The sequence below is a fragment of the Wasmannia auropunctata genome, unplaced genomic scaffold, assembly GCF_000956235.1.
Source record: "Wasmannia auropunctata unplaced genomic scaffold, wasmannia.A_1.0 LD336039.1, whole genome shotgun sequence".
NCBI lineage: Eukaryota > Metazoa > Arthropoda > Insecta > Hymenoptera > Formicidae > Wasmannia > Wasmannia auropunctata.
Window position 1 is genome coordinate 304,861 of NW_012026851.1, and position 22,726 is coordinate 327,586.

Here is a 22,726-nt window from a genome sequence, read left to right on the forward strand (position 1 = left end):
TGACGTTCTTCTTTTCAATTAAACAGTTATGGTAAATTATCTTTTATCATTTAAAAATTATATTGTCGACAATAATTGAGAGGCTCTAATAAACGGATTCGAGCTTATTTCGCCGCTATCGCATAAAAGCTGTAAAATATTGAACACGAGAAACAAATGTTTTTCTTCAAACTTTATTATCTTGTTTCTTGCCAGATTCTTATCCTTTTGATCGGGGTTTTACCATTGCACAATTGCCGTTTTGCCGTGAACATGCTTTTCCAAGGTTTTGTAAGAATTCCTAGAGGAGAACGTTAGTTTCTCTGAATTATGTGCAAGATATATAACATATAAACACACACATATATTATATATATATATATATATATATATATATATATATATATGAACATGTTGTGTTTTATATATAGCTTCTATCAATGTTAGGAATCTGAATTTTAAAATACAATAAATAAAATATCTAATATGAAAATAAATCTTACGGGTTTCAACTATCGGGGAACAGAGCGTGAAGGGATTGCCAGTATAACCGGAAATGCAAGTACAAATCGGTAGATGATTAACGGATTGGCATTGAGCATTCACGCCGCATGTTCCTGGGCAAGGGTCTCTGCATTTCAGGCCCACGCACGCCATTCTTGTCAAACAGTCAGAATTTTGCGTGCACTCGGGTCTGCATTCTTGGTAGGGGTCACCTATGTAGTCCGGCGGACAGGTGCACGAACCAACGCCATTGTTCTCGCGGCAGACGGCATTGAGACCACAAGGGGAAGGCTCGCATGGTTTTCTAATGTCTAGGGGCATATTTAATATAAAGAAATTTCGTTTAGACTTAATCGAACATGCAGTATTTTCCTTCCAAAGCTGGTGCTAGGCTGAGGGATTCTTTGACTTTCGTCGGTTCTCCCTCGCGCTCACATTTTCGCATTGATTAAATCAAATTCCTAACAAGCAATAAGCCTTTTATGGTAGTGCGACGTAATAGCTTTGCGTAGTTTAATGCTGGGTTATCGGTTGATGAATTTCTCGGAGAGTCTATCGGTTTTAATTTCTGTGATCTTCTACCAACAATCGTTTCATCAAGCGTGTTCGATCTTCCATCGAATTAATTAATCAAGTTAATTACAAGGTGCGGGACATGGTTGACAATATATTTGGGGGGGGGGGACGGTTATCTTATTTTGGGATCTACATTGTAATGGGGGGGAGGGGTTTCAGAATTTGTTAAAATTATTTCTCTAGGGTTTGCGCTCTTTCTTTGCAGTGACATTTTTGCGTTATTGGTTTATTCGATTTATTATGGTTTAGAACGATATGTGCAGCATGATTATTGGGAGGTCCACAGCATATGTCAAAGGTCAGAGTGCTCTTACATGTAAGTGAGTCTTTAACGGATTCGCTTTGATAGGGCGGTGCGTGCAGTAAACACTTCAACAATTAATCGCAGGGATTGGAGTTCTATCGCTTAGTTGCTCAGTGTCAATTATGGGGTAAGTGCAGCCAAGAGCCTATTGGGTATATAGGCCCCGCCACCAGTTTTGTGACTACCTGTCATTGTTTTCCTGCATTATTAGATTTCTGGGTCAGTACGCTCAGGCATGGGGATGATTGCGTGCCGCATTGTTTTTCAGTTAATTGTAGGGACTCGGGGACACACACATATAATCCTGATGTTATTGACTTTTAATTGGGGATAAGTGCAATTACGAGCCTAAATATCTGTAGGCCCCACCACCTAATACACGTGGCTTGTTATGTAACCTTCTGTTAGATCTCTTTGCGACTGTGTGCTACTGTCACACGCATATTTTCGCATTTTATGCAAAATGATTAAAATATGACAAGTTTCGATAATACGTCTTCTAAAATTATATAGGCACATGTCTAATAATAACGGGACAGGACGGTGATATTTGTCGAACAATTTTTCAAATTTAGCTCATCTTCAAAACAGTCGGTCATACTCTAATATCTAGAACGATCTCTTGGGAAAGATTTTAGCAAATTGCAAGATTTTTAACCGCTAACTTTGAGCAGCGGTATTGTTTAATAAAAAAAAAAAACAATCATGAGCTACCGTCTTGACTTATTACCATTAGTCATTATATGGGAACAGAAGCACTTACCTGCCGCGCCCCGCGCCTGCATGCGAATGGCGACATTGGCGGGAGGAATCGTAACAAGAAGAAATAAAAATATAACAGTTGTGTACTCACCCTCGGGTACTCGTTCGCAAGCGCTGAATGGATTTCCGGTGTATCCGGCGATGCACGCACAAACCGCATGATGATTCACTACCGAGCACTGAGCGTTCAAACCGCACAGACCGACACACGGATCGCGACATTTTTGTTGCATGCACGCTAACTGCGGCGGACACTCCGGATTAATCGTGCACTCCGGTCGACAATTCGGTGGTAAACCGACGTAATTTTCAATACAGGAGCACGCAGGACTGTCACCTCTCACTTGACACTCTGCGTTCGGTCCGCAAGGCGATGGCAAACACGGGTTTATCGGCGTAGGTGGTGTTTCTATAAAAGAATGTTTAAATAAAACAATTTAGCATATAATACTAAAACATCCAAAATAAAATATACAGGTACAAGATTAAAAAATTAATGAGAACAAGTACAGATTTTTCTTTAATAATTTGTGTCACATTAATATTAATTAAAAATTTATGCAAATTTATATTAATGGAAATATAATAATGTGTAGACACCACATTAATAACTTTAGCCATTTTAACATCTCGAGCAATTTAAAGGCTCTTACGTTATTATTTCTTATAATCACCAACCGATTGCAATCGATCCAAATACAGATATAAAATATTAAATTTGTTAATGCTCTAATATCTAAATGACTTACTTGGTTGCGGATAACATATGGTGAAAGGATCGCCTGTGAAAGACTCAGAGCAGCTGCATATAGGATTATGATTGACCACTTGACAGTTCGTATTCTGTCCGCACGTGCCTGGACATGGATTTTGGCATTTATTATTCAAACACGCTTGTGTCAATGGACAGTCCGCGCTGACGACGCATTCTGGTCTGCAAGCGGGTGGACTACCAATTAAACCAGGCTGACACGAACATACAGCATGATCGCTCACGACTTTGCAGATGCTGTTTGGTCCACAAGGTGAAGGTGTGCAAGGCTTAATTGTTTCTGTAAATAAGTTGCGAATAATAGTTATCAGAAGTAATAATGTAAATATATCGTAAAACATAGTAAAAAATATAAATAGTTTCCGTTTTATATAGAATATACTAAAAAATGAATAAAAGATAAACATAAAACTATGTAAAAATCATTATATACCTACATTCTAATAATTAATATATTAAAATATATTGAATCATTTTAATTTTATTTTATTTGTTGTATTTGTATTTTAAACATTTATATATACATATTCTCTCTCCCTCTCCCTTCCTCCTTTCCTCTATATATATAAACTTACTTTCCGGTACGTGTGGTCGACACAGAAGGAACGGATTTCCGGTGTAACCAGGCGGACAGCTGCACATTGGGACGTGATTGACAACGTCGCAACGTGCATCACGACCGCACGTGCCTGGGCAAGGATCCACGCAGTTTTGATTGATGCAAGCTTTGATGCGAGGACAATCTGAATTCATTGTGCATTCCGGCCGACAATATGAGTACGGATCCCCGAAGTAGTTAGGCAAGCATCTGCACACACCTTCGTTGCATTCCGCGTTGGGTCCGCATGGTGACGGATTGCACAAATCTTCGGGAACCTTTGGTTGTTCTGCAACATTAATTTATCACGCTTACATATTAATAAAGAAAATTACATAAAAAAAATCTAAGAAAAGAAAACTTTTTATTTTACTGCTCTTGTAAAACAGATTTATACAATGTAATGTAATTATGATTAATTATCAAATATGAATTAATAATATTTAAAGTTGTATTTATTTCTACTGAATAAATTATCTATATTTAGATTTTGGTAAAAATTTTTATAAAAAGCTCGATTAAGGAAAAAATTTATCTGTTTTTTCAATAAAGTATACAAAGCCATTTTTAGAAATGTACGTGAGAATACGCACCTTGAATTACTGTGCACAAGGAGAAAGGATCGCCGGAATATCCAGGTTGACACAAGCACACTGGTATGTGGTTCTGTACTCGACAATCAGCATTCTGACCGCAGGAGCCAATGCAGGGATCGCGACATTTTTCCGAGATGCAAGCTTGATCCGATGGGCAATCTGTGTTAACTACGCACTCTGCGCGGCAGTTGGGTGGTATTCCTATGTAATTTTTCAAACAAGTGCACGCGGCCTGATCGTTGACTACTTTGCACTCTGCGTAGAGCCCACATGGGCTAGGGAAACAAGGGTCCACAGGCGGTAGTGGTACAACTAAAAGATTAAACATACATATGATTGTAATGATATAATGACATATATCTAATTTTTTAATACTATTATTCTTACGTACGTAAATAAATAAGCAAAACATGTTCAAGTTAATTAAATATCAGGATAATTACCGGGTTCAGGGAAACATCTAGAGAAGGGGTCGCCCGTCTTTCCTTGTGGACAACTGCAGAGTGGATTATGATTGATAACACGGCAATTGGCTTCGATTCCACACGTACCGGGGCACGGATCGACACATTTATACTTGTAGCATGCTCTATTTTGCGGACACTCCGAATTGACGACACATTCCGGCTTGCAATTCGGCGGGACGCCTACGAAAGACTCTTGACACGTGCACACGGCTTGATTGTTTACAGCGCGGCATAAGCTGTTCGGTCCGCAGGGTGAGGGCGAGCATGGATCCCTGACGGTGGGTTCAGTACCCGCTTCCGGTTGAAGGGTGCAAATCGTAAATGGATCTCCGATGTATCCCGGCTCGCAGGTGCACGTAGGAATGTGATTGATCACTGAACACTGCGCTCGAACGCCGCACACCCCTGGACAAGGATCCTTGCATTTGTTGCGAACGCAAGCCTTGTTCGTAGGGCAATCCGCGCTGAGGACGCATTCCGGTTGACAGCCTTCGTAAGGATTTCCTTGGTAGTCATCGATACATATACAAGCGCCAGCGTTATCCCGTTGCTGACAGATCGCGTTGGAGCCACATGGCGAAGGTTCGCACGGATTCATCGGTTCCTCTGCAAAAAAAAAATTGTCCAATATTTAATTAGCTCAAAAAATGTAATATCTTTATGAAGCGAGCAGCAGAAATGTAAAAATATTTCCGTTATAAAATAATTCTAGAAAAAAATATTTAATTCAAGAAAAATGTTGGCATCTTGCTGATAAAATAAATATGAGTCAAAATAAGTTACAAATAAACGACGTACCTTCTAGCACGCATTGCACGAACGGATTACCAGCGTAGCCAATCTTACACGAACAAGTCACTGCGTGATTGACCACTTTGCACTCAGCATTATCCCCGCAGGATCCCGGGCAGGGATCCTTGCATTTCATGTTTATGCAGGATTTTTGCGGGGGACAATCAGGATTGATCAAACACTCCGGCCGACATGAGGGTGGAGTGCCGATGTACGTGGGCAGACATGAACATGATGGTTGTCCATTTGCGTTCTGACAAAGCGCATTTGGTCCGCATGGCGAAGGATTGCAAGGATCACCCTGATCCTTAGGCTCCGGTGGTACTGAAATGTTGAAACATTTTGTATTTAATAGGCCAATTTATTTTATTCAAAACCATTGCAAACATCTTTTGCATTTATTATAATTTAAAAAATTAGTGAAATCGATCGTTGTCGCACAATTCTTAATCATTATTGAAATTATACATTATACCATACAATCTATTGATAAAAAATTATTAAACATTCATTTTATTAGTGATGTAATAATTTTTCTTACGTGGAATATCGTAACAACTCCTGAACGGATCTCCAGTCTGTCCGGGTAGACAACTGCATATCGGCGAGTGGTTGATCACTTCACATCTCGCATTCAGGCCGCAGGAGCCCAGGCATGGATCTGTGCACTTCTTGTTTACGCAGGCTCGCGTTGGCGGACATTCGGAGCTAACGAGGCACTCTGGTCGGCAGGATGGTGGGGAACCAAGGTAGCCTCGAAGACAAGAGCATACAGCGTGATCTTCGATATTGCGACATTGACTGTTCGGTCCGCAGGGCGAGGGCGTGCACGGATCCTCTCGAGATTCCGGCACTGCAGACAAATTAATTTCGCAATTAATACAAGCTGACTTTAAAAATTTGTGGAATATAAAAGATATAATTATAATAATTACGTCGATTGAAAGAAAAAGATAACTTTTCTTGCATACCTCTAGGTTGAACACGGCAATTAACGAACGGATCGCCAATATATCCGGATGGACAGGAGCAGACAGGAATATGATTCACTACGTCGCATCGCGCGTTTTGACCGCATATTCCAGGACAAGGATCCTTGCATTTGTTCTTTAGGCAAGTTTTGTCGCGGGCACATTCCGAATTAAGTATGCATTCGGGACGACAGGCCTCGTACGGATTACCGATATACTCGGGCAAACATCTACATTCGCCATTGTCGCATACGGCGTTCGGACCACACGGGGATAGAGCGCAAGGGTCAATGGATGGTTGTTCTGTAACTGCATAGATAAAACGTTCGTGTTAAAGATAAATTATTAAATCAAACTGTCATGATTTTTGTTGCAATTAATTTTTCGCAAAGCAGCTGATACTTATAATACGTTACTGTATATTTTTACCTGGTGGAATAATGCTGCATTGTGTAAATGGATCTCCGGTGAAACCTTCCATGCACGTGCAAACTGGCAGATGATTTAATACGTGACATTGAGCGTTTATTCCGCACGAGCCTGGGCACGGATCCGCACATTTCTGATTGACACATGCGAGGTTGCTCTTGCATTCGGAGCTTAAGATGCATTCTGGTCGGCACTGCGGCGGTACGCCAATGTAATTTGGCATGCAGGAGCAAGCAGGATTGCCAGATATTATTTGACACAAGGAATTTGGACCGCAAGGTGATGGAGTGCAAGACGGCGGTCGCTCAGTCGGGATAACTGTAGGAACTGAAAAATTGTTATTGTATATCTTTATGTCCAAAAGAAATTTACGTATAATTAATGTACATCAGTAACATTTCTTTTTCGCAAATTAATAAATATATAAAATATTGTACACTACGTAAAAATGCGATATTAAAAACTTATACAACGTAAATGTAAAAAGTAATACAATTTTATCTAAGCTGAATTTTTAAAAATGTATTTATTGACGCTAATAACAAAAATATAAAATATGTATAATACTTACTATGTGGCGAGCAGAAAGTGAAAGGATCTCCTGTGAAACCGGCAGGACAAGTGCAAATTGGATTGTGGTTTTTAGTTATACATTGCGCCCTCAATCCACAGGTATTCGGGCAAGGATCTGCGCATTTCTTATTTATACATGCTAGATGAGGTGGACACTCGGCATTAACAATACATTCTGGCCTGCACGATGGTGGAATGCCTCTGTACTCTGGTAAACAGGTGCATACAGCCTGACCGTTGACAACTCGGCATTTACTATTAGGTCCACAAGGTGATGGAGAGCATGGTTCTACTGTTTCTAAAGAAAATAACATTGCATTTCTCATAAATTTTTAATTTTATACAAAAATTATGTTTTAAAAAAATATTTATCTAAAAAGTACGATCTTTCAATAATGATTACGATTAATAATAGTGTCGTATTACTAAACGTAGTAATTATTAGCATTATTTATAATTTTTTTAAATGTAATTAATAATTATTTTTCATTTACTAATTTACAATTCCATCCTCAATTTATAATTCCATTATCTATTTATAATGCTATTTATCATTCGTAATTATTACATAAGATAATATTATTATATAAATTAAGTATTAAATAATAAATACTTACTTATCATCTCCTTGATTTCGCAAGCGAAATACGGATCTCCGGTATATCCTGGTGGACATACACAGACAGGAACGTGCGCTTGTACATTACAGATAGATAACGTTCCACACGTGTTTGGACACGGATCTTGGCATTTGAAGCTAACACATGCCAACTGTGGTGCGCAGTCATTGTTCGTTTCGCACTCCCTGTGACATCCCCTGATGATATCGTAAGGATCACCTATTAGGTCTGGTGGACATCCGCAAGCACCTGCTCCGTTCCTTTCGCGACATTGCGCGTTGGGACCGCAAGGATTCGGCGAGCACGGATTCGGAGTCCTCTCTGTCGCTACAAACATATAAAATAAAAATTTATAATATTTATACATAATGCTTGTTGCGGATGCAACAAATTCAACGGCAAGTCGGCGTTTGAGAGTTCAGTCACCCATGTTTACAGCACGTGAGAAGCGTTTACAGCTCCTTTGAGAAGCGTCGTGCTAATAGGAGTGTGCGACTCTTACCGTCGTGAGAGCCGAACTTTCCGATGCCGACTTTACCATTTTGAATTTGTTGCATGTACAACAATATTCTAATGCTCTAACATCTTGTTCGACAATCTATATAATTCTATGAATCAGAATTTCTACTCACCCGGAGACGCTGGGACGCAGCGCACAGTGGGATCGCCTTCATATCCTTCCGGACAAGTGCAAATCGGAACGTGATTCTGCACTGTGCACCTGGCAATTTCGCCGCAAGCACCAGGACAGGGATTCTTACATCTCTGATTGATGCACGCTGCGGTGTTAAAGCATTCCGAATTGTCGGTACATTCCGGTCTGCAGTTCGGTGGCCGGCCGATGTAGTTTTGCAAGCAGGAACATGCTGGATGCGAGCCGATCACTCTGCACTGCGAGTTCGGGCCGCACGGATTCGGCAAGCAGGGATCTTCTTCCCCTTTCGGCACCGGCGGCGGGGTGCTGATTCTGGTGCAATGAACAAATGGATCGCCGGAGTAGCCGGTGGCGCAGCTGCAAATCGGATTGTGATTCACCGTAAGGCAATTCGTGTTCTGTCCGCAAGAACCTGGACACGGGTCCGCGCACTTGTTATTGATGCACGCCCTGTTCTGCGGACATTCAGAGCTGACAATGCAACCCGGTCGGCAGGTCGGCGGGACTCCGGAGAATCCTGGCTGACAGAGGCACACCGCATGTCCGTCGTGCGTTCTACAATTGCTGTTGGGTCCACACGGTGACGGATCGCAGGGATCGATCGGCACGGGCAACGGTGTTACAACGATGAGGCTACAGCCGTTCACCGGATCTCCGGTATAACCCGGCAAGCAGGAGCACATCGGAGCATGATTGACCACGCGGCAAGTGGCGTCCTGGCCGCACGTGCCGGGGCACGGATTGACGCATTTGTTGTTCAGACAGGCTTTGCTGCGGTCGCAATCGGCGTTGGTCACGCATTCGGGTCTGCAGGCGATGTACGGATCGCCAAAGTATTGCGGCAGGCACGTGCAGGATCCAACGCCGTTTCGTTCGTTGCACACTGCGTTGGCGCCGCACGGAGACGGATTGCATGGGCTGCGTGGTTGCTCCGTCGTACTGGGAGCTGGAAACAATTATAATTATTTATCAATAAACAAAAATAACTGTGCATCAGTTGAACACGTTGCGAGGTCTTTACAAACAAACACGTACCTTCTACAATGAGTATACACTCCGTGAACGGATTGCCCGTGAAACCGCCGTTGCAGATGCAGACGGGATTGTGCTTTACGACATTGCAATATGTGTTGACGCCGCAAGATCCTGGACACGGGTCCACACACTGTTCGTTCTGGCATGCCAAATTTCCAGGGCATCCTTCGTTTATGACACACTCGGGACGGCAATTTGGTGCGCGGCCCACGTAATTCGGTAAACATGAGCATGCCGGGAAGCCGTCGATTACCCGACATTGGGAATTCGGTCCGCATGGCGAGGGAATGCAAGGATTACCGCTCGGTTCCGGAATCAGTTTTACTTCTGTTATAATTACGCATCAATACATTAGGACAGTTGCGTGTATTAAATCCTTATTAATTTCTATTCCAAGTACAATAATTCGAGTAATCCAAATAATGAGAAAATATTAAAAATGTACATAAATTATTCAAATTTCCAATATCTGGATAATTTATGTACATTTTTTAGATTTTCTCATTAGTTGAATTACTCGAATTATTGGACTATAAATTTATAAAAATAAAAGTTTCAATACAATTACTAAAAAAATTTTGAAACTTACCTTCCTTAACGCAACCGAAGAATGGATCCCCGCTATAGCCAATCGCGCAGATGCAGACTGGATTATGATTGATTACCCGGCAGTCCGCATTTACACCGCACGTGCCTATACATGGATCCTTGCACCTTTGATTGATACACGCCGTGTTCGGACTACAGTCCGTACTGACTACGCATTCTGGCCGGCATGATGGTGGACTGCCGATGTAATTAGGTTGACAGGAACATACCGCGTGATTATCGATAACGCGGCAATTGCTATACGGGCCACAAGGAGATGGTTGGCATGTGTCGCCCGGTATTGAAGGCTCTATAAGAAATACATAAATTATATATCGTTTAAGATCCTTCTTATTTACGGCTATGTCAGAAACGTTCAAAAAATATCATTGACGTACTTAATGGTATGTGGCAAGACGTAAGTGGATCTCCGGTATAACCAGAGAAGCAACTGCAGGATGGTTGATGATTATAAACTTGGCATTCCGCGTTAATTCCACACGCCCCCACGCACGGATCCTTGCACTTGTTGTTAATGCAAGCTTTCGTGTGAGCGCAATCCGAATTCTGAACGCATTCCGGTCTGCAGCCCTCGTAGGGATCGCCAGTATAATCGGGCAAACAAGTGCACGATCCCGCGCCATTACGCTCTTTACACACGGCATTCGTACCGCATGGCGAAGGATCGCATGGCAATTGCACTGGGAAAACAGCTACAAAACAAATGTGTTTATTCAGAATGTGCAACGACAATATATCAATTTAAGATGGCTAAGATTTTTAAAAATCTTACCTTTGGCGCAGCCTGAGAAAGGATCTCCTTCGTAGCCTTCGTAACAATGACAGATAGGTCGATGATTCAGCACCGTACAGTTCGTGTTAAATCCGCACGATCCAACGCATGGATCCAAACATTTCTTTTGAATGCAAGCCAAAGAGCTAATGCAGTCCTGATCGATCACACATTCTGGCCTACAATTCGGCGGTGCTCCGAACATACCACTGATGCACGTGCATATCGGATGATCCTCTTGGACGCGACAATCAGCATTAGGCCCGCAAGGCGATGGCAAACAAGGATTTGTTGTTGGCGGTAAAGGTTCTGAAAAAAAAAATACAAGACAAATTAAATAATATTTCGAAAAGCTTTTTCACATAGCTCAGCAATGAATACATTACTTATTTAATTCACAAAAAATGCTACTATACGTTTTTCATTATAATATAATTTTTCTCATTCTCAGAAAGTTTTGTTTTAATTTAACTACTGATCGTATCTTACTTCCTATATAATTAACTTCCTATACAATAAGAAGCTGAGAGAGAAACCACACTCTTTATTTAGATAGAGATCTACTATTAAACTGAAATACGCTAACATATGTATATTACCTTCCTTGACACAATGTGTGAATGGATCGCCAACATAATGGCGAGGACAACTGCAAATCGGGTTGTGATTGATGACCTGGCAATCAGCGTTCAAACCACACAGTTCTGGGCAAGGATCATTACACTTTTGATTAATGCAAGCCAGATGAGCAGGGCATTCCGTGCTGACGAGACACTCCGGACGACAATACGGCGGAGTGCCTTGATAACCCGGACTGCACGAGCAAACTGCACGATCGTTCATTACGCGACAGATACTGTGTGGACCGCATGGCGATGGCATACACGGATTCTGGTCTGGCACTACTACAAAAAATGCAATCGAATCATTTCTTGTTATATTGATATTTTGTTCTTACATTTAATATAAATCTATAATTTATCTTTTATTTATAACATTTATATTTTAGATTAAGATATTTATTAATATTAAAATAAAATTTGGTGAAGGAAACATATATAAAAGTTTTGAAACATACAAACTGACAAATTATTGTTAAATATTTTAAATTTAAGAAGAAATGTTTGGTTGTTTAAGTTAACACAATATTGCGTATAACAAAGAAAACAAAGCACACACAAGATTTAAATATAAATTGAGAGAAATATATGTTCACATACAAGGTCTCTCTACTTTGCAGGCTCTGAACGGATCTCCGGTATATCCTGGCAAACAAGAACACATCGGAAGATGATCGACGACTTCGCAATGCGCATTACCACCGCACACGCCTGGGCATGGATCTCTGCAATGCTGATTGAAACAAGCTAGATGACTTTCGCAATCCCGATTAATGATGCACTCAGCTTCGCAACCGTCTATATATGGATTGCCAACAAATGGCGGTATGCATGTGCATTTGGCTATGCCATCGATCGCTGTGCAAATAGCGTTTTTGCCACATGGTGATAATAGACAAGGATCGTATGGTTCCGTTGGTCGTGCTGCAATAATTAATAGAACGTTGATTGTTTAAATGTTTTATTATAATTATATGTATTATTCAAGACGTTTATTGCAGAAGAAAATACTTCCTAACTTAATATTATAAATTTATATACAAGATAATAAAAGAGATAAAGCAATTAAAATAATTTTTTTTAATATAAAAGTTTTTAAAAATTAAATTAGTAAGCTCCAAGTTTTCAAAAGTTCAAAGAATCAAAAGATAAACTCAGTTAGTTAAAAAATTATTATCCACAATTTTCAAGATATAATTTTTAATCATATTTAATGTACCAATAAACTTTTATATTATTATAATAAATAATTATTATAATTAACTCTTCATTTTATATTACTTAATTATTGATATAATTATTATTAATATAATAATTACCTCCGCAACTCTTATATGGATTTCCGATCGTGAGATCTGGGCAGTAACAAGGCGGTACTCTCGTGCTATTGCATCTCGCCCCATAGCCACACGGATTAAATTCGCACTGGTCGGCTTTCGGCACACATCCTCTAATAGTATTAGGACTTTCAATGTATCCAGATAGACAGGTACACTTCGCGAAGCCATTGTCCAACACGGAGCAGCGTGTATTGGGTCCGCATGGAGAAGGATCGCAGGAGGTACTAGGAAGTGTACAGGGGAAATGTGGTGGATCACCTTCATATCCTGGTAGACAGAAGCACTTCACCTGTCCATTCACCACCCGACATCCTGAATTGGCGCCGCAAGGATTACCTTCGCATTGATCACCTTCGGGAACTAGACACATTAAAAAAGATTGATTAAAAGATTAATTTTCTTTACATTTTGTTATATTGTTAGATTATTTACATTTATAATTTGAAGCATAGTTAATATTACAGTATTATATTATACTTGATAAAAAATGTATACGTACTGCATTTATCGAACGGACTTCCGGTTAGACCTTTCGGACAGAAACAGACGGGATTTCCATTGTCATTCTCGCATAAAGCGTTCAAACCGCACGGATTTGGAACGCAAGGATCGACAGTTGTCACTATCTCTTGACAGCCAACATGAGGATTGCCTTGATACCCTGGAAGGCATATACACTGCGCTTGATAATTACTGGAGACGCACTTCGCATTATCTCCGCAATCAAACTCGACGCAGGGATTGATGCACTGTCTGTTAAGTCGATCGCAATATTTGTTCGGAGGACAATCTTCGTTATATTGGCAAATATTCTTCGTTTCTTCCACTGAAATAATAGAATACACAAATTTATGTTTTTAATATTTATGTATTTATTATATATTAATTATGTATTTATTTTTAACCAATTTGGAACTGAGAAAATGTTACAATTAGATGTAAATTTTACATTTCTTCATTTATGACTATTATGTGCACTAATAATTTGCAATAGATTTTCAACTGTTCTAAATATTTAAGAAAATAATATCGATTTATATCAAGTAATTCATCTATGCACTTTATTAATTTACAATATAAATTATTAATATTTCATTAAAACTTACGCAAATCGCAATAAGAGAATCCATTTCCGTGATAGCCTTCTTCACAACTGCAGTCCGCTCCGTGATTTGTATTAATACAAACAGCGTGTTCCGCACAGGGATTCCGTACTAGGCACGGTTCTTGGCAAGTGTGCCCGATGCACGCTTCTGTCAGAGGGCAATCCCTGTTGCTAGTGCAACCCGCTAAAGAAAGAGTGAGAAAGCCCATATAGCCCCAGGAAGTGTAGTGCACAAGTATAAGAATTGAAATAAAAGAAATTCTCTTTGCGTAATAAATGTGTGATTTTCTTGATTTTTATGTGCAAAAAAAGTATGCGAATCATCGACCGAGAGAAACACATTCTCTGAGATGGAGAGATGTATTTAGAAAGAATATGACGCATATCGCAATGAAATCATTCTTCGTGATCATGCACGACAGTTATAATGAGACTGAATATTTTGTGCTTTGTATAAAGAGGGTCTTATGTATATAATTTGCGAAATATGTACGTGAAATATGTACAGTACATACATATTTACAAATCTCTCGGCTATAAAAAGAAACTGAAAATAAAATCAGATGAAACCAAGCACAATACTGGCGATAGTACGAACCTTTGATGCAAGTGTTCGTCGACGGGTCGCATAGCAGACCAGGCGGGCAATAAGGACATTCCGCTTCGTTAGTTTCCACTGAAAGAATTTTTATAAAATAATATATGTAAAATATATATTTTTTTTAATGCGGAAAATGCTATGTGCAAGATGCTATTCAATTTAATTGCAAATGTACCTTTAACGCAGACCGGTCTATGATACTGTACATGGCAATCTTCGACGAAATCGCATGGATTACCCAAAGTGCAAGGATTCACGCATTGATGATTTACACAAGCCAATTGGATGGGACAGTCGTTGTGCGTTGTACATTTCACGTCTAACGAAACAAATGTACATTAGATGAAAGAATTAATGTTACGAAAACGCCATGAAATGTTAATGTACATGTCCCAACAGAAAATCTATTTGACCTTAATTTTAACTGCCATCTTTATATGTTCTACCAAAAAAACGGCAGTTATGAAACAATACACATTTACTTAGATCTATCACATGGGTGTTGTCAGTGCATATATAAACATGAATATATATAAATATAAATACACAAGGACGATGTACTCTTTCCTTTAAAACATATAATGATATTTGTGTTACATGTGTCAAGTATAGCAACTAAAAAAAGACATTAATGTGTCTGCCTCAAACGAAATCATCTTTCATGAACACTCTAAATTTATTCATAATAATTCTAATCTGACTTTTGTGAAAAAAGTTTCTTTGTAAACGACATATCACAATACGATATTTATATCGTAAGTTTGCATGAGAGATAATTTCCTCTTAGTGCAGACAACTGAAATTGCAATTCATTATACATATGTTAGATATACAAAGAAAAAGCTGTAAGAGAGAAATCGTGCATAAGCGTTAATGTACATCATGCGTAGAGCGCTAATGCAGCAGTCCTTTGTCTGCATTTGGGAAAGCAGTGTCTGACTGCTTTTTGACAATTTTCAATTTTCGGTCATCACATAAGACAGATAGAGATTCGATTCCGAGCGATGAACCGCCCTTATGGTATCGATTGCATTTTCATTCATGAATATACACACCGATGAGCCATTTCGTGAAATAACTGATTCGGAAAGCAGTGGTCTACAAACTCCAGAATTGATTATTCTCAATTTTCATCTGGATACGATAACATGATTCCTCGCACACTGGAGGAAGCTTGTAGAGAACATCGGTGGACAGTAAAACATAAAATGACACCACACAATTACGAAACTTCCGACAAGAGAAATTTTTACCTGGGAGTACGCTACAGTTAGACGTACTCTGCTCGGTACTTGAGTCTAAGCACACAGGCCGATGATTTACAACGTCGCATAAAACATTCTCTGGACACGAGTTGTCAGTTTTGCATGGATTCCGACAAAAACCATCGATGCAAGTTTCGCATTCTGTACAATCTGTAGATAAGGTACAAAACATATCTGTTTTATTCTGCAGGATAATTTCAGAAGTCGTATAATATTCTGTAGTTAGATAATGCTCTGTGGATTTTTCGGATGTAGTAAGTTGCTCTGTGGTAGAATATTTTTCTGTGGAGTATTCGGTTGTACTATATTGTTGTGTTGGCTGCATAGATGTGGTAAATTGTTCAGGCGGATATTCAAATGTGCTGTGTTGTTCTGTAGTAGAGATTTGTTCTGTTGGTTCTTGTGACGTAGTAAATGATTCTGTTGTGAAAGATACTTCTGTAGAATACTCAGGTGTGCTGTATTGCCTCGTAGTGGAAATTTGTTCCGTAGATGGAACAAATGTAGTGTATTGTTCTGTTTGCTCTGATGTCTCATATCGTTCTGTAGTGGAATGCGCTTCCGTATAATATTCAGATGTGCTATAATACTCTGTAGTAAAGATTTGTTCCGTAGACTCTTCAGTTGCGTTATACTGTTTCGAAGTAATGTATTGTTCTGTGGGCTGTTGCGATGTGGAATATTTTTCTGTAAAATACTCAGACGTGTTGTATTGCTCTGTAGAGATTTGTTCGGTAGATTGTGCAAATGTAGTATATTGTTCTGATGTCTCAGGTTGTTCTGTAGTAAAATGTTCCTCCGTAATATGTTCCGACGTGCTATAATATTCTGTAGTAGAGATCTGTTCCGTAGGTTTTTCAGTTGTAGTATATTGTTCTGTCGAATATTCCTCCGTAGTAAAGTGAGATGTGACGTATTCAGTGGTAGATTGTTCTGTTGTAGAAATATCAGTGTCTTTATGAGAAATGCTAACATCAACATTTGTCGTAGGAGACTCAAATGTAATTGTAGAAAATGGAGTAGTGTCTTTTACATAAGGCTCAGTTGTAACAAAGGAACTAGTTTCGGTAGTGCTCCATTTTTGTGTAATTTCTTTGGCAGTATCATGTTCAATATTTACTGTAGATATTTCGGTGTGCTCTAAGATATTCGGGGATGACATCATGTGATTTACTTGCGTAAAAAATGTAGTAGTCATTGCGCTAGTGGTACTTTCTATATGTGATTCAGTAATTTCTTGTAACGGGTTTACTGTTAATTCTGTGGTAGTAGAATATTGCGTAGTAAAAGATTGTGTAGTTGTTGCTATTGTGGAGGTTTCTTCACCACTTACATTAGGAACGTTTGTGGTAGGAACTGTAGTTATATTCTCAGGAACTTCAATAACGCTACTTGCTTCCGTTGGCTTAGAAATCATTATTTCAGTGCTCATATCAGATACAGTAACATCAGTAATCTCGGTATAGTTGAATGTAATTGGAGAAATGGCAGTGACATTTTGAAAGACAGTCGTTCCAGTTATTTCGGTTGTTGTAACATTTTCTCCATAGCCAAATTCAAATTCGCTCTTTGTTGTCTCAGTTACAGTAGAAGACACATTTTCTGTAACAGTCTCTTCTGTATTATATATAATTGCAGTACTAGTTTGTTCAATTTCGGAAGTAATAGTACGTGCTGGTGTTGTATATTCCATTGAAGTGGTTTTAACTTCAAAATCAGTAGTTTCAAACGTTGAAGTGGTAAAAGAACTAGATGTTTTATTCTCTAAAACATCGACGTTTGTTGTCAAAATTAAAGTATCATTTGAAGTATTAATTTCGGTTGTATTTAATATCGAAGATACGATCGTTGTATGTTCCGAGGACTCGGTAGTAATTTCCGTCGATATAATTGTCGTATCTGATTCATTTGTCGTACTTTCTGTAATAGTAATATTTTCCAATAAATTTCCAGTGACATCAGTTAGAGTAATCGTGCTTTCCTCCGTGTATGCAACGGTTAACATCTCCGTAGTGGATGGCGAAACACCCGTTGTTGTTTGTAACGTAGTGAGAGCAGGCTCGAAAGTGTGATCTAAATCTATAGAATGCAACGTCGTTGTACCACCAGGTGAACAACGTTTGTCATTGGGATCGCAATCACAAATAGGCCTGCGCGCTTCAACCCGACACTGTACTGCCAGTTGACACCCATTGATACAGGGATCAACGCAGGAGCTTTCGACGCAGGCTTCTGCGTCACTGCAATCATCATCGGACTCGCAAACTCGCTTGGGCATGGGATGAAGAACTGCTGCGGATACAATATAACGTAAACATAATATCTAATAAAGTGGCAAAACTGCTAATCGGGGAGCGACTCTGATTAGGCTAGGCTACAGATAAGTTTACAGTTTTTTATTTCAATTACTACAAATTAAGAGTTAAGAGCATGCTCGCATATAAGTAAGCTGATTGTAAGAAATATTATTAAAAGTCTTTACAGAGACAGATGTAACGGAAGAATCCTTCAATAGTAAGGAAAAAATCGGCAGAGTAGAGCGGGAATCTAGGGTGTGGGAAACTTGTATCTGTAACATGGAACCTGAAATATGCGTCCAGACAACAGAACAAAGAAACCTGTCAATTCAGATGTAACTTAATTATAAAAAGCGATGTTGTAAATTAAAGAAAAGCTAAATTAAAATCAAGTTGGTCAAGAGTGTAATCAAATTTTGCGCATATTCTGCTGTCTGTACGATCGGAAACCTGAAAAGTAGCAATTGTATGTCTCGTGTAAGGCCAGGCAATGTAAAGACGTGATATCGGCTATGAGAAATGACAAGACTCAGATAGTGTTCTGAGAAATTGTGTTTACCTTTCATGCATCCGTATTTAGTATCTGGCACAAAGCCGGGGGGACAGAACTTGCAGATAGGCTTGTGCTCCTCCACGTAACAGGGGGCATCAGCCGGACAGGTGGAGTTTCTGCATGGGTCCACGCAGCGATAGTTGCGGCACGCCAAGTCTGGAGAGCAGCCACTGTCTCGCAGGCAAATGGAGAGGGAGGGATTGCAGTTTTTGGTGCAAATGCACACGGGACGGTGGTCCAGGACATCGCAGATTTTATCGGCCGGGCACGGTTTTTTGTTTCGTACGTTACAGGGATTTTGACACTTCCCATTGACGCACGCGGTGTTCGAGGGACAATCGAAGTCCCTCGAGCAGGTGAGCGTGTCAGGCGCGCAGGTCAATTCCCCAATTTCGTTGACTACAAAGCCGTATTTGCAAACGCACATAGGTTTGTGATTCCGCACCTGACACCTCTTGTTGACCTCGCAGGCATACCGAGAACTCAAACACGGATCGCGGCACTCGCCTGTCTGCGAGTGGCAGGAGAGACTCTCCGGACAGTCGTAGTCGGAGGAACAACCGATGCTCGGCGTAGGTTTGGGATTGAGCGTGTCGCATTTGGAATCTGGATGGCAGGCCGTGTGAGGCATACCGATATAGCACTGCGGGCATGAGCAACGCGGCTTGTGCAGAACCACTCTGCACAGGGCATTGATCCCACAGGCACCGCGTAGCGCGCACGGGTCCAGACATTGTAGATTTATGCAGGCTTTTTCATTGGGGCACTCTAAGTCGCTGGTGCATTCGCGCTCTATTTGTCACGATAGTGGTGTTCAAGTCGGTGTAGAGTCGGTGGGTCGTGGGTGGTGGGACAGGAAAAAAAAAGAAAAAAGCATTTATAAGAACTGTGAAAAGAAACTTTCTCACAAATAACATAAACCACATGCTTTGTATTTATGATGAAAGTAGGGTAGGCTCTGTGAAGAGGTATAGAGTAAACGACTTTACACTTTTTCAAAACATCTTCTTCGGAGAAATTACAACGGCAAGCAGCGATATTTACAACACAAGCCCCCACAGATTTCAGAATAGGAGGAAATAATAACCCGTGAATATCAGCAAATATCAAGCATGGGTATATGAGAATGTCCCTTTCGCAGTTCCCAATCTGTATTAATCCTAAAATAGAGATATATCGTGTCGTAACTGTAAATGTGTACCTCCTTGTATTCAAGTGGCACTATAAAGCAAATGAGTGTCCTTTTGTTTATTCAATTATATCCTCAAGACAGATTGGATACTGAAATAAACATTCTACATATGAAGTTATGTGTGAGATATGTGTAAAACGTGTTCTCTCATCTCAAAATTATGTACAATATATCCTATGTATAATATTGTATAATATGTACAGGTAATGTTGTACTCTTTGCATATGGGTAAATATGTATATATATATATATACTATATATATATATCCAATGTCGTGGCGACATACTGCTCCAATCACATCTGTCTCTCGATGTTAACATTTTCACTCGATTAATACGTCTATGTATTACTTAAGACCTACTAAGACGATACATGGTTATTCTACGGACCATGTTCCTGTGATTGTCAGTATTGCTCGCTAGTCACAAATGCTGTACATATAATTAATCAACCGGCTCGGTTAAAAAGTTAGTAGGCCGTATTTTCCTACCTGTTGTACACTCGATATCTGGCGAACCGCTTGTACCTGGTGGACATCGGCAGACGAATATAGCTCCGTCTCTAATGCACTCGGCGTTCTTCCCGCATCCATTCGTTCGGCAGTCTCCTAAATCTCTATCTGAGCTACCTGTGTCATCAAATTATTAATGACAATACCAATCAAAGAAATAAATTATTATCAGCATTAATTATCTTGCCGTAACATTAAAATATCTTTTTAAGATATTGCGTAGTTATATATTTTGATATATACTTTTTTAAATTTATTTAAATCTAATTATTGTAATAATAATATATGTAGAAAGATTTCTTTAAAAAAGATTTATTTATTATGTAAGCAGCCGGTATTGTGTTATTTTTCCTATTAATGTATGACTTGTTAAATCGAGTAACATAAAAAAGTAATACGTACATGCGTGCATTGGATCGCCCGATGGATTATTCGGTGGGCAATAACACTGCGGCTGATTTTTATAAATTCGACAGGCTGCATTGATACCGCAACGAGTGTCTTTGCAAAGATCGCCGTCGCAGAGACACACCTGATGCGGATCGCCATGACATCCTGGATCGCACGTGCATTCGAAACCATTTAGAGTTTCTCGGCATTTAGCGTTAATGCCGCAAGGTCTTCGTAAACATTCGTCTCCGCCTGAGAGTAATTAAGAAATATAAAGAACGCGCGTATTAAAAAAATTTTAAAAAATTATTGTTTTGTTCACGAGTACAATTCCTATAAATATTATGGACTTACCTTTCTTGCAGTTGATCTTCGGATTGCCAAAGTGTCCCGGCGGGCAAGAGCATTGTGCCTTCCTACTGATCACGCGGCACTGTGCATTAAAACCACAGACGCCGTGCTGCAAGCACGGATTTGTGCAAACCCCGTATTCGCTGCAACGTTTGTTCGGCTCGCAATCGTCGTCGTGATGGCATTCCAATTGGTAGCACTCCTGGCTCGGTTCACCCTGATAGCCTTCTGGACATAAACACACCGCACGATGACTCGAGACGCGGCAGAGTGCGTTAATTCCGCAAGGCGATCCATGGGCGGAACATGGATTCTCGCACTGGCCATTTGTGCACGACAGCGATGACGGACAGTCGGAGTGGGTGCGACAGCCGACGAGGCACAAACCTCCATCGCATACGTATCCCTGCATTTTAGTAAAACGTATAATTTTTAAATTAAAAGTTTCACAACGTTAACATTAATTCAAAACTCAATAATAATCTCTCGAATTTTTCGTAGAGTTTACCTTTGGACATGCGCTGTTGATATCGCACTTGATGCGACATTTGCCGCTATGACAGACTTCGCCGCAAGAACAATCGTTCTGATGGTGGCAGCTGGTGGTACAGAAACCGATTTCGTCGCACTCGCACGAGCCGTCGCAGGGAATCATGGTCTTGGCGCAACTGATTAACGCATTGCCGTAATAGTTCGCGGGACAACTACATTGTGCCACGTGACTGACTACTCGACAGCCGGCACATTCTCCACATGCTTTGCCACCGTCGCATGGGTCTGAAAATCATAATGAAATTGCATTACTCGATCGTAACAGGTGTATTGAAAGTCTAACGAAAAATCTTATATGTGAAACTATATTTACTTCTGCATTGATTGTTGATACAAGACTCGTCGCCTGGGCATGTGTTGTCACTGCGACATCCAATATCACACAGGCGATTGAGACATATTTGATTTGCGAGGCAGTGGTCATCGCTGTTGCATATCGCTTTACAAATGCCACTGTCGCACCGTTCGTCGCTCAAGCAATTCGCGTCGCTAAAAAGATATAATTATTTAACATCAAAACACCATGATAACTTTATGCGATTTATTCATTAGTCATGTATACTGACCTTCTGCACGTGGAATAGCACGATCTGCCGTAACACGTTTGTCCCGGTAAACATTCGTGTTCGGATGAGCAAGGAAGGAACGTCTGTTTGCAGCCGATACGAGCATCTCCCACCAAGGGCGATGGACAAGTACATATCTTTTGGTGATTGACGATTGTGCACTTGGCGTTTACACCACAGGCGCCGACCAACGAGCACGCATCTGTTGGCAAAGAATAATTGGATATAATGCGTGCAGAACACAAGACGGTTGATAGAAAAGTGAGTCATTTTTGATTTTTTCATTATTTGTACGTTATTTTGTAAATGTGTTGTAAAAGGATAAATATATGCATTATTATTTCCATTTTGTTCCATACTGTAACTCA

General features: G+C 40.0%; 1 protein-coding gene across 1 annotated transcript in view; it reads right to left on the reverse strand.

Annotated features, from left to right (window-relative positions):
• Positions 1-22,726, reverse strand: part of LOC105452010 — a 100,760-nt gene that overhangs the window by 36,423 nt on the left and 41,611 nt on the right. Inside the window, exons 34-65 of the mRNA XM_011692774.1 lie at positions 22,359-22,560; positions 22,106-22,281; positions 21,749-22,017; positions 21,244-21,646; positions 20,902-21,141; positions 20,479-20,616; positions 18,802-19,587; positions 15,934-18,237; positions 14,856-14,999; positions 14,678-14,755; positions 14,081-14,263; positions 13,474-13,800; positions 12,954-13,334; positions 12,235-12,558; positions 11,614-11,919; positions 11,015-11,323; positions 10,620-10,934; positions 10,223-10,531; positions 9,634-9,960; positions 8,576-9,544; positions 7,941-8,270; positions 7,322-7,621; positions 6,751-7,077; positions 6,322-6,630; positions 5,892-6,203; positions 5,357-5,674; positions 4,535-5,164; positions 4,089-4,403; positions 3,473-3,784; positions 2,875-3,177; positions 2,217-2,534; positions 483-794 (exon numbers count right to left, since the gene is read on the reverse strand). Coding sequence (XP_011691076.1) covers positions 483-794; positions 2,217-2,534; positions 2,875-3,177; positions 3,473-3,784; positions 4,089-4,403; positions 4,535-5,164; positions 5,357-5,674; positions 5,892-6,203; positions 6,322-6,630; positions 6,751-7,077; positions 7,322-7,621; positions 7,941-8,270; positions 8,576-9,544; positions 9,634-9,960; positions 10,223-10,531; positions 10,620-10,934; positions 11,015-11,323; positions 11,614-11,919; positions 12,235-12,558; positions 12,954-13,334; positions 13,474-13,800; positions 14,081-14,263; positions 14,678-14,755; positions 14,856-14,999; positions 15,934-18,237; positions 18,802-19,587; positions 20,479-20,616; positions 20,902-21,141; positions 21,244-21,646; positions 21,749-22,017; positions 22,106-22,281; positions 22,359-22,560 — 12,576 coding nt within the window. The remainder of the gene's footprint in view (positions 1-482; positions 795-2,216; positions 2,535-2,874; positions 3,178-3,472; positions 3,785-4,088; positions 4,404-4,534; positions 5,165-5,356; positions 5,675-5,891; positions 6,204-6,321; positions 6,631-6,750; positions 7,078-7,321; positions 7,622-7,940; positions 8,271-8,575; positions 9,545-9,633; positions 9,961-10,222; positions 10,532-10,619; positions 10,935-11,014; positions 11,324-11,613; positions 11,920-12,234; positions 12,559-12,953; positions 13,335-13,473; positions 13,801-14,080; positions 14,264-14,677; positions 14,756-14,855; positions 15,000-15,933; positions 18,238-18,801; positions 19,588-20,478; positions 20,617-20,901; positions 21,142-21,243; positions 21,647-21,748; positions 22,018-22,105; positions 22,282-22,358; positions 22,561-22,726) is intronic.